The sequence below is a fragment of the Oncorhynchus clarkii genome, chromosome 9, assembly GCF_045791955.1.
Source record: "Oncorhynchus clarkii lewisi isolate Uvic-CL-2024 chromosome 9, UVic_Ocla_1.0, whole genome shotgun sequence".
NCBI classification, from domain to species: domain Eukaryota; kingdom Metazoa; phylum Chordata; class Actinopteri; order Salmoniformes; family Salmonidae; genus Oncorhynchus; species Oncorhynchus clarkii.
The window spans coordinates 26618523-26630896 of record NC_092155.1 but is presented as its reverse complement, the minus strand read 5'-3'; the positions used below and the strand labels follow the sequence as shown (position 1 = coordinate 26630896).

Here is a 12374-nt window from a genome sequence, read left to right as displayed (position 1 = left end):
TTGTGTAGATATTTCATACCATTGTGTTGTATATTCTAAGCTTGCTGGTGGACTTTCAGTTTTTAATTAGGTTGTGCCATTTTGTAAAATTCAACATGTGGATACATAGTAATATCCTCTGTGGCCTCTTTGCCTCTATTGTTAAGTGGAATATTTTGTAAGGAGTCTACCTTGTCCATACAGGACTGAGGATGGAAACTTTCAAGATGAAGAGCATTCTGAAGGTGTCTAGTAAGTATTGTTCCCTATTAACAGTATTATATTATAATATTAGATATGTTAGATATGTTATACATTATTGTCTTATACATATATACAAAGCCTTTCGAAAGAACTCAGACTTTTTCCACATTTTGTTAGGTTACAGCCTTATTCTAAAATTGATTAAATCGTTTTTTCCCCTCATCAATCTACACACAATATCCCGTAATGACAAAGCAAAAACAGGTTTTTAGACTTTTTCTGCTAATTATATATCACATTTACACAAGTATTCAGACCCTTTACTCAGTACTTTGTTGAAGCACCTTTTGCAGCGATTACAGCCTTGAGTCTTTTAGGGTATAACGCTACAAGCTTGGCACACCTGTATTTGGGGAGTTTCTCCCATTCTTCTCTGCAGATCCTCTCAAGCTCCATCAGGTTGGAGATTTGCTGCACAGCTATTTTCACGTCTCTCCAGAGATGTTCGATCAGGTTTAAGGCCAGGCTCTGGCTGGGCCACTCCTGCATTGTCTTGGCTGTGTGCTTAGGGTCGTTGTCCTGTTGGAAGGTGAACGTTCGCCCCAGTCTGAGGTCCTGAGTGCTCTGGAGGTTTTCATCAAGGATCTCTCTGTACTTTTCTTTGTTCGTCTTTGTCTTGATCCTGACTAGTCTCCCAGTCCCTGCCCCTGAAAAACATCCCCACAGCATGATGCTCTCACCACCATGCTTCACTGTAGGGATGGTGCCAGGTTTAGTAAAGATGTGAATCTTAGCATTCAGGCCAAAGAGTTTAATATTGGTTTCATCAGATCAGAGAATCGTGTTTGTCATGGTCTGAGAGTCTTTAGGTGCCTTTTGGCAAACTCCAAACGCACTGTCATGTGCTTTTTACTGAGGAGTGGCTTCCGTCTGGCAACTCTACCTTAAAGACCTGATTGGTGGTGTGCTTCAGAGATGGCTGGCCTTCTGGAAGGTTCTCCCATCTCCACAGAGGACCAGCGGGTACTTGGTCACTTCCCTGACCAAGGCCCTTCTCCCCCGATCACTCAGTTTGGCTGGGAGGCCAGCTCTAGGAAGAGTCTTGGTGGTTACAAACTTCTTCCATTTAAGAGTGATGGAGGTCCCTGTGTTCTTGGGGACTGTCAATGCTGCAGAAATATTTTGGTACCCTTCCCCAGATTTGTACCTAGACACAATCCTGAGTCCTTCAACCTCATGGCTTGGTTTTTGATCTGACATGCACTGTCAACTGTGGGACCTTATATAGACAGCTGTGTGCCTTTCCAAATCATGTCCAATCAATTGAATTTACCACAAGTGGACTCCAATGAAGTTGTAGATACATCTCAAGGATGGTCAATGGAAACAGGATGGACTTGAACTCAATTGCGAGTCTTATAGCAAAGGATCTGAATACTTATGTAAATAAGGTATTTCTGTATTTTTTATAAATTAGCAAAAAAAATTGTTGACTTTTTAAATTGATTCAATTTTAGATTAAGGTTGTAATGTAATAAAATGTGGAAAAAGTCAAGGGGTCTGAATACTTTCCCAAAAGCACTGTATATATGTGATCATATACAAATGTAAGCAAGGTTTGAAATTATTATGTTTTAGTCAAAAAGAAAATCATCCCTCAGATTTTACTGAGCTACAGTATAAGGAAATCGGTCAATTAAAATAAATTCATTAAGCCAAAATCTATGGATTTCACATGACTGGGATTACAGATATGCATCTGTTGGTCCCAGACACCTTAAAAAAAAGGTAGGGGCATGGATCAGATAACCAGTCAGTATCTGGTGTGACCACCATTTGCCTCATGCATCACGACATCTTCACATAAGAGGCGACTTTGGGATACTGGCCTTCTAGGCAGAGTTGCAAAGAAAAAGACGTATCTCAGACTGGCCAATAAAAAGAAAAGATTAAGATGGGCAAAAGAACACAGACACTGGACAGAGGAACTCTGCCTAGAAGGCCAGCATCCCGGAGTCGCCTCTTCATTGTTGACGCTGAGACTGGTGTTTTGCGGATATTATTTAATGAAGCTGCCAGTTGAGGACTTGTGAGGCGTCTGTTTCTCAAACTAGACACTCTAATGTACTTGTCCTCTTGCTCAGTTGTGCACCGTGGCCTCCCATTCCTCTTTCTATTCTGGTTAGGGCCAGTTTGCGCTGTTCTGTGAAGGGAGTAGTACACAGCGTTGTATGAGATCTTCAGTTTCTTGGCAATCTCTCGCATGGAATAGCCTTCATTTCTCAGAACAAGAATAGACTGACGAGTTTCAGAAGAAAGTTATTTGTTTCTGGCCATTTTGGCCTGTAATCGAACACACAAATGCTGATACTCCAGATACTAAACTAGTCTAAAGGCGGCCAGTTTTATTGCTTCTTTAATCAGGACAACAGTTTTCAGCTGTGCTAACATAATTGCAAAAGGGTTTTCTAATGGTCAATTAGCCTTTTAAAATTATAAACTTGGATTAGCTAACACAACGTGCCATTGGAACACAGGAGTGTTGGTTGCTGATAATGGGCCTCTGTATGCCTATGTAGATATTCCATAACAAATCTGCCGTTTCCAGCTACAATAGTCATTTACAACATTAACAATGTCTACACTTTATTTCTGATCAATTTGGTGTTATTTTAATGGACAAAAAATTTGCTTTTCTTTCAAAAACAAGGACATTACTAAGTGACCCCAAACTTTTGAACGGTAGTGTATGTAACCTTTGTTCAGAACTAGAGTATTTAGAATCGCATGCCATTATATTAAATGTGACTACATGGATAATTATCTATTGTTCTAATATGGATAATTAATTGATTCCAAAATGGTATTAAATCTTTATCTAATCAGATAGATCACAATCGTCCAATAGTTAGGCAATCATCAAATACAAGCATCGAACAATGAATCTATCTACTGTATCCGTTCATAGGACTTGGCCGCTTCGTAATATTTAACAATGAACAATAGAGCAAATAGTTACTATTTTATAATTGTTTATCTTTTGAAAGTCCAATGCAGACATTTTTTTAAATTCTCAATATCAAATCATTTCTGGTAACAATTACTGTGATTGTTTCCCATTAAAATGGTCCAAAAGTGTATCAATTGCTTCTTTCCAACGGGTACACACAAGTTGAATCAATGTTTTTTCCACGTCCTTTCACGAAATTACGTTGATCCAACATGGAATAGACATTGAATGGACCTACGTGTTCAGTGGGTTAACAAAGAGCAATTTCTCGAGCAAGAATTTTGACAGGACTGTTTGGAAGGGGTCTGTGGGAAGGGGAAAACTGAAAACTAGCTGTTAAAACTAGCTCTCTTTCTTATTGGTCTATTAACTCATTTACGGCCTGGTGATGTCGCCAGCAGGCCAAAACTCCATCCCACCACAACAGGCTGAAATTTCAGGCGGTCTTTTCAAATAGCTCTTACACTAAAAGGGAATTATCACAATCTTCCCAATTTCACAGTATTATTCCAACTTCATAGTGTGGAAATATATATAAATCACAGGAAATTTAATTTGACTGCACTGGGCCTTTAAGCAATAACTCATTTGATTTAATTAAATCTGACGTAGTTAAATGTATACGCTTAGTTAAATCTGACTCTGATAAAATGTATGTGCATCCCCTCCCCTCATCCACTCTAATCTAATTGTATCACTATTTCACCTCCAGAGCTTAACTCCCAGCTGAAGTTGGAGAGCTCTACCCAGAGTCAATCCATTGGGGCGGTGCGCTGGAACCTTCCTGAAGAGGACCTCCAGGCCCACAGCTCAGCCCCTACCAGCCCCCGCAAGAGCAGTGCCCCCTCCACACATCGCTCATCGGTAGGCTACACACATGCACGCACACACACCTCCATCCACTCACAGCATTACATCAGCATCCAGTCCATCCCAAACTCTTCCTGTTAAATTGTCTACTCTTGTATATGTTCCTTTGTACTTCATAGTACAAGAACACCAACTCATCCAATGGCATATATCAATTGTTTTTCTACCTTTACCTGCCTACCTGTTGTCGTAGCAATTTCCTGTATTACCAAATGAGGAGAGTTACAAACCACACACCAGTCAGAGTTATACTTAAACTTCATCTTTAATAATATGAGCTTCACAATAGCCCTTTGACTCTCAGATCAATTCAGTGTCTATAATTAATTCTGAGAGTCCCTGCATAAGAATACAAAGATATTTTATAGCCAAGATACACCCCTCTCAACTTACATGACGAACCACAGATCTTAGGAACTCTTCACAAAGGGCCTTTTACTTGAGAGAGGAGTATCCCATAGCCAGATAGCATTAGCTATAAATTATCGTTCAGTTTGGTCTCTAAGACGAGGTTCTAATCTCGTTCCTGGTAATTCATAGTACAAGAACACCAACTCATCCAATGGCATATATCAATTGTCAACTCTAGATACTCCCATCTCAAGTACACCCCACTCCTGGACAAGCTCACTGAGGGGAGTGAGCCTCTAGGTCATATACTATGAAAGACAAGTGCAACATCAGAGGGGTCATACAATGGTTCCAGACACCGCCATACTCCTCCCCCCAATGGGAAAAGGAGGGAGTGACTGGCGTACAGACATTGTGGAGACAATTAATTGGTTCCCCATTAATCACGCCATCCCTTCACATGGTTTAGGAATAGGTAAAGACACATTCACATAAGAAGACAATGTTCCATTCTGTCCTCCTCCCCTTCTGATATTCTGCATATCACCAGATGGTTTGACAGATACATTCACATATGAAGACAAGCCTGACCTCTCCGGGCCCCAAGTGACTGAGCCCTAGCTGAGAAGGGATAAGTGCAACTGCCATCCCTTATATTCCAAAGGGAAACATTCTAATGACAAGTATTTACATAAGCCTATTATGTAAATAAAACATCTGACTCATCCACCACACTGTTCATACTGTATGTGTGTGCGTGTGTCCTTTGTAGCAACACCCTCATCAGAATGGCATGAAGAACCTGCGCAGTCTGCAGGAATGTGTCCACTTCATCAACCATTGGAAGGAGCAGGTGGCCCATGTCTGCAAGGTATAGTAGGACCCTGAAAGGGAGAGAGGGAGGAGGGAACAAAAGCAGTCACTGAGAAGGTTCAGATATATACACATGTACAATGTTAGTATTAGTGAGTGTTATTTGGTCCTTTATTTGTATTAATGCAAAATGTGAGGTGAAGGAAAAATAGTAGGCCCGGCTTAGAGGGGCTTCTGTCAGTCACTAGGAAACTTTGAGGAGGGGGGGGGGGATAGCATATGATATGAAAACGTGTTGAAATGCAAGGGGGGCCAGATGGGGTTGGAGATATGGCGGGGAGTGCTGACCTGGCTTCTGGCCTCCCAGGCAGTAACAGGGTTACGTAAACAAAAAACACTCTCGACCATCCCTTTTTGAATTCATTTGAATTCGCCTTTTTGCAGGAATTTCTACAACATTGCTTTGACTTTAAGGTGATTGAGATGAGATAGCTATACACACTATTGAGAATGTACAGTATGGTATTGACCTGGTTGCTGTGTTGTCTTGTTGCAGAGTGGCAGTGATGCGGGGAAGGGCACCAGTAAAGGAGAGACCCCGGTGGAACTGAAAACAGAACGCAGTCTGGAAGAGAGCAGGAAACTCATTGTGCTGTGGGCCAATGAGCTCAACAGCGTCGACAAGGCGAGAAAAAAACGAATACTGACTTGTTTTTGTGTGTACTCTATCAAATGTTCGCTTGAAGTATCATAACTATCAATTAATCAAATGTATTTATAAAGCCCTTGTGACATCAGCGGATGTCACAAAGTGCTGTACGGAAACCCAGCCTAAAACCCCAAACAGCAAGCAATGCAGATTTAGAAGCACGGTGGCTATGACAAACTCCCTAGAAAGGTAGGAACCTAGGAAGAAACCTAAAGAGGAACCAGGCTCTGAGGGCTGGCCAGTCATCTTCTGGCTGTGCCGGGTGGAGATGGTGCATGGCCATTAAGGTCAGATTGTTCTTCAAGATGTTCAAACGTTCATAGCTGACGAGCAGGGTCATTCAGAGGTCGAGACAGCAGAGAGAGAGAGAGAGTCATAAACACCAGGCCCGGGACAAGGTAGCATGTCCAGTGAACAGGTCAGGGTTCCATAGTCGCAGGCAGAACAGTTGAAATTGGAGTAGCAGCACAACCAGGTGGACTGGAGGCAGCCAGGAGTCATCAGGCCAGGTAGTCCTTAGGCATGGTCCTAGGGATCAGATCCTCCGGAAGGGGATGGAGAGAGAGGGAGAGCGAGAGAATAAGAGGGAGCATGCTTAAATTCAGACAGAATTTATTCATAAATAAATTACGTTGAATGTGACTGAAAACCTTCAACTGTATTCCTCTGTGCCTCCTCAGCTGGCGAAGGCTAGGCCCTGGGTGCAGGAGAGATGTGAGGAGGAGGAGGAAGAAGAAAACAAGGATGGCGAGATGGATCCCGATGAGGAAGTGCAGCAGAGGATCATGGAGTGGGCCAAGGAGCTGCAGAGCGCCTCAGAGGTGAGAGGTCAGGGGTGACGGGTCAAGGTCAAGGATACAAATGTATATGAGAAACAAAGGGACATTACAGAGGATGGAAATGGGGGAAAAACTGTTCCAAACGGATAGCAATTTGTATAACCTAGCATTCAAACAGCATTGGTTAACTGCTATCTGCAGATTTGCTACCAAATAGATACCATTTAGCATAAGGGCTAAAAAGTGTGATAGGATAGAGATTACTTGGTATTAACGTCTGTCTGGCCATGTGTTTGTCTACAAAGCGTTGTGGGGTGCAGAGCAATGAGCTAGGCAATGTTCTGCGTCTGCTGGGTCTGAGGAAGAAGAGACTGATCAACCTCCTGCCCTTACTGGAGTTCATTACTTGGTCACTGCTCAAGGAGGACTGCAAGGTGAGACGACACACACACACACAAGCAAACACAAAAACATACACACCTCCCAAAAAATGAAGGGAAAAAGCTGTAAAAGTGGTCAACACTAAGTTAGAGAAGTAGTTTATTAGAGCTCCTCATAAAACATAACTCAGAATGTTATGTACAACTTCTTTTCTGAAGTCGTACACTTGCCAGAATCCATTGAAATTAGCAATATTTCCTCTTAAACATAGATTGAGAATCAGCCATACAGTTATATAGTCTACATTATCAAATATACATGCAGTGCCTTTAGACTCGAGGCACACCTGATTTGCGGAGTTTCTCCCGTTCTTCTCTGCAGATCCTCTCAAGCTTTGTCAGCTCGCTACACAGCAATTTTCAGGTCTCTCCAGAGATGCTCGATCGGGTTCAAGTCCGGGCTCTGGCTGTGCCACTTAAGGACATTCAGAAACTTGTCCCGAAGCCACTCCTGCATTGTCTTAGCTGTGTGCTTAGGGTTGTTGTCCTGTTGGAAGGTGAACCTTCGCCCCAGTCTGAAGTCCTGAGCGCTCTGGAGCAGGTTTTCATCAAGGATCTCTCTGTACTTCACTCCGTTCATCTTTCCCTCGATCTTGATTAGTCTTCAAGAGCCTGCAAGCTGAAAACATCCCCACAACATGATGCTGCCACCACCATGCTTCACCATAGAGATGGTGCCCGGTTTCCTCCAGAAGTGGCACTTGGCATTCAGGCCAAAGAGTGCAATCTTGGTTTCATCAGACCAAATAATCTTGTTTCTCATGGTCTGAGTCCTTTTGGTGCCTTTTGGCAAACGACAATCGGGCTGTCATGTTCATTTTACTGAAGAGTGGCTTCTGTCTGGCCACTCTACCATAAAAGGCCTGATTGGTGGAGTGAGATGGTTGTCCTTCTGGAAGGTTCTCCCATCTCTACAGAGGAACTCTGGACCACCGGGTTCTTGGTCACATCCCTGACCAAGGCCCTTCTTGCCTGATTGCTCAGTTTGGCCGGGCGGCCATGTCTAGGAAGAGTCTTTGTGGTTTCAAATTTCTTCCATTTAAGAATGATGGAGGCCACTGTGTTCTTTGGGACCTTTAATGCCGCAGAAATGTTTTGGTACCCTTCCCCAGATCTGTGCCTCGACACAATCCTGTCTCAGAGCTCTACGGACAATTCCTTCGACCTCATGGCTTGGTTTTTGCTCTGACATGCACTGTCAACTGTGGGTATTATATAGACACGCATGTGCCTTTCCAAATCATGTCCTATTAATTAAATTTACCACAGGTAAAGTTGTAGAAACATCTGAAGGATGTTCAATGGAAACACAATGCACTGGAGCTCAATTTGAAGTCTCATAGCAAAGGGTCTGAATACTTTTTTAATTAGCAAAACAACAGTTTTCGCTTTGTCATTATGAGTTAGTATGTGTAGATTAACGTGAGAAAAAATGTATTTAAGCCATTTTAGAATAAGGCTGTAACGTAACAAAATGTGGGAAAAGGGAAGGGGTCTGAATACTTTTCGAATACGCTGTATACCATTTCAGCTCACAGTAATATGGTGGAAATGAAACTATTAAAGACAATTCTTTACCTACATTCATACACTTTCTCTGTGTTCCTATTTTCAGGGTGGCATTTCTCCGCTGTGGCTGTCAGCGAAGCAGTGCACCTGGAAGGCAGGCACTCCAAGATACATCCCTAACTCAGTGTGGAACTGGATGATCAGTGCATCAGGTAACTATCCGTCTATTTTGGACACATGCTTTAATATGAACTATTAATACATTTAAAAAGAATCACAGAGAAGAAGAATGAATAAAAGTATACATTTAAAGCAATTTCACACATTTTGCCCAAACCTTAAACTTACAACAAAATATTGGTACTGCTAGGATAGAAAAGACAAAGAGTGGAAAATGGATGACAGAATGTTATTTAAAATGGTGAAAGTAAAACATGTGTAGCACATTTCAAAAAGTTGTCAACTCTCTCCTCTCTGTAGCCGATGTGACCTTTGACCCCATGACCAACCACCTGTGGCTCCAGCTCTCAGATGACCACCGCAAGGTCCAGGAGGGCATATCTGAGTCCAATCTGCCCTTCAGTCCCCAGCGCTTCGACGCCTGGCCTGGCGTGCTGGGCTGGGAGGGATACGCCTCCGGACGGCACTACTGGGAAGTCGACATAGCCAACAACGGCTACTGGCGGGTCGGCCTGACCACGGCGAGTGCCGAACGCCAGGGCCGCTTCCCCATGAGCCCCCAGACTGGCTACTGGACCCTGTGGCGCAGCATGCACCAGTTCTACGCCTGTACCAAGCCTGAGACGCCCCTGCCCCTGGGTCTGGTGGCCCGCCGGATGGGGATCTATCTAGACTACGAGGAAGGACAGATCTCCTTCTACAACGCAGAGACCAAGACCCACATCTATACATTCACAGGCAAGTTCAAGGAGAAGCTGTACCCGGTGTTTGCCCCGCTGGACGGGCGCTCACTCATCACCATCATCTCGCCACACAAGGTCTCTACAATTTGAAGACATCACAGGTCTTTGGTTAAGAGATTCTCCCCAACATAAGCTGACTACAGATCTGGTTTTCCTCCGCCTTTCAATCACTGGCTTATTTGGACTTGGACAACCAGGTGTGTGGAGTGGACTCTGGTTAATCAATAAGATTCATTGATCAATAAAGTACCAAGAATAAGAGAAAACCATTGGAGAAGAGTTTGACAAGTTGACACTTTGACCCGCAAAGCCTTGGGTTGAGGATGGGTTTGCCCTGTTTTGACAACAGCTGGCCTAGACACTTCTGTATGGATCTTAAGAGCTATATGGGAAGAAGCAAATAGGCAACTTCATACCCTAAAATAAAACAAATGAATTTGACAAGCTAGATTTAAACAGTACATGTCTGAACCCCCCCCCCACCGTTTTAATACGTAAAAAAAAATAAAAAAATACTGTATATAAATTGCATTATAATACTGAAACAGCTAGCTAAATGGATGATGGGAAATGTATACTGAGGAAATCTAACTACAATATATCTATATATTGCAGTGTATCTATTTACCTATATACAGTATCTATACCTTTATGTCTTCATATATTTACGCACTTTCATAATATGTATACAGTCACTTCAGAAAGTATTCACACTCCTTGACTTTTCCCACATTTTGTTGTGTTATAGCCTGAATTTAAAATGATTACATTTCGATTTGTCACTGGCCAACACACAATGTCAAAATGGAATTATGTTTTTAGAAATGTGTACAAATTAATAAAAAATGAAACGCTTGAGTCAATATGTATTCAACCCCTTTGTTGTGGCAAGCCTCAAGTTCAGGAGTAAGAATTTGCTTAACAACTCACATAATAAGTTGCATGGACTCTGTGTGCAATAATAATGTTTTTTTGAATGACTACATCATCTCTCTACCCCACACACACAATTATCTGTCAGGTCCCTCAGCAGAGCAGTGAATTTCAAACGGATTTAACCACAAAGAACAGAGAGGTTTTGCAATGCCTAGCAATGAAGGGCACCTATTGGTAGATGGGTAAAAAAAACAAGCAGACATTGAATATCCCTTTGATCATGGTGAAGTTATTAATTACACTTTAGATGGTGTATCAATACAGCCAGTCACTACAAAGATACAGGCATCCTTCCTAACTCAGTTGCCAGAGAGGAAGGAAACCGCTCAGGGATTTCACCATGAGGCCAATGATTACTTTAAAACAGTTACAGAGTTGAATGGCTGTGATAGGAGAAAACTGAGGATGGATCAACAACATTGTAGTTTCTTCATAATAGTAACTTAATTGACAGAGTAAAAAGAAGGAAGCCTGTACAGAATAAAACATATTCCAAAACATGCATTCTCTTTGCAACAAGGCACTAAAGCAATACTGCAAAGAATGTGGCAAAGCAATTCACTTTTGCACTGAATACAAAGTGTTATGTTTGGGGCAAATCCAATACAACACATTACTGAGTACCACTCTCCATATTTTCAAGCATAGTTGTGGCTGCATCATGTTATGGGTATGCTAGTAATCGTTAAGGACAAAAAGGATTTAAAAAATCAACAGGCAAAATCCTAGAGGAAAACCTGGTTCAATCTGCTTTCCACCAGACACTGGGAGATTAATTCACCTTTTAGCAGGACAGTAACCTAAAACAGAAGGTCAAATCTTCACTGGAGTTGCTTAGCAAGAAGACAGTGAATGTTCCTGAGTCATCGAGTTACAGTTTTGACTTCAATCTATTTGAAAATAATCAAATTAGCAGCATTTAACTGCTTGTAAGAGGGAAAATTATTTAATTGAATTACATTGACATCATAACCTCATGATTAAGAATCCTTCTTCCTAAATAGGAGGCAGCCTCTTTAACGTGCTAAAACTCTGATTGTGAAAGAAGCACACATTTCTTCACAGTTCTGCATTTGACAAAAATAACACTCAGTTTATAATTGTCTGGGGAGCTTATGAAGGTCACATGACATTTTCTACGAGTATCACTCTGCATATGTGAACTCTAAGTGAGAGTTCTGCATAGCGCAAGTGTGGTTGTTAGAATACTGCACACAAACAGCTCTATGATGTTGTAGATGTGCTCCGACACCTTCAGTATCCCTGTACAACCACACCCATAGCAATGATGGTGTGATCACCCACCCCTCCAGGCTCACGTGAAATGACAAACATTGAAAACAACACCGTGGATACCAATAAACAAATGCTGAACAGGAAGAACGCTAAGCATCAGATGTTACGAATGATTGAAAGAGATGATAACATATACAGGAGAGGTCAAAAACCTAATGCTGTTATGCATACAGTAATACAACCCTACAATATCTACAAGAGATATAAGTAGAGTATGTTTCTTTTTATTCACTGTGAAGTCCTTAGTAGTGGTTTATGATCTTGAATGGATTTCACACAGGTGGACAGATACTGGGGTTATTTGTTACCTGGCATCCAGGCCAACGCCTCTCTCACACACACCCAGGGTCCATAGGCCTCACAGTCCACAGCAAATAGACTCCCGCCCCCCCTCGGGTCTGCACAGACCCTACGCTCCGAGTCCAACAACCCTGTTGGCTCATCTTATTCTTTCCCACTCTCCTCTCCTCAGATTGAGTTATCACAAAAAGACATACCTCAATCTATGTTACATCGTTTGCTCTCTCACACAATGGCTCTCTTTTTGCATCCCTC

The 12374-nt window shown here is 42.2% G+C and overlaps 1 protein-coding gene across 1 annotated transcript; it reads left to right on the top strand.

Moving 5' to 3' along the window:
• The first annotated feature begins 206 nt into the window (after window positions 1-206).
• On the top strand, window positions 207-9677 carry LOC139417519 (nuclear factor 7, brain-like). Its single transcript, XM_071166779.1, has 8 exons — window positions 207-231; window positions 3906-4057; window positions 5187-5285; window positions 5784-5912; window positions 6617-6757; window positions 7021-7149; window positions 8771-8876; window positions 9145-9677. Exons 1-8 carry the CDS (start codon window positions 207-209, stop codon window positions 9675-9677), a joined length of 1314 nt encoding a protein of 437 aa, XP_071022880.1.
• Window positions 9678-12374: the final 2697 nt, after the last annotated feature.

Excerpts from the sequence above, each read along its gene's own strand:
- LOC139417519 (XM_071166779.1), top strand. The coding sequence starts at position 207 with ATGAAGAGCATTCTGAAGGTGTCTA. Across the intron at positions 232-3,905 it reads GAGCATTCTGAAGGTGTCTA|AGCTTAACTCCCAGCTGAAG; the intron begins GTAAGTATTGTT and ends TTTCACCTCCAG. Across the intron at positions 8,877-9,144 it reads CTGGATGATCAGTGCATCAG|CCGATGTGACCTTTGACCCC; the intron begins GTAACTATCCGT and ends TCCTCTCTGTAG.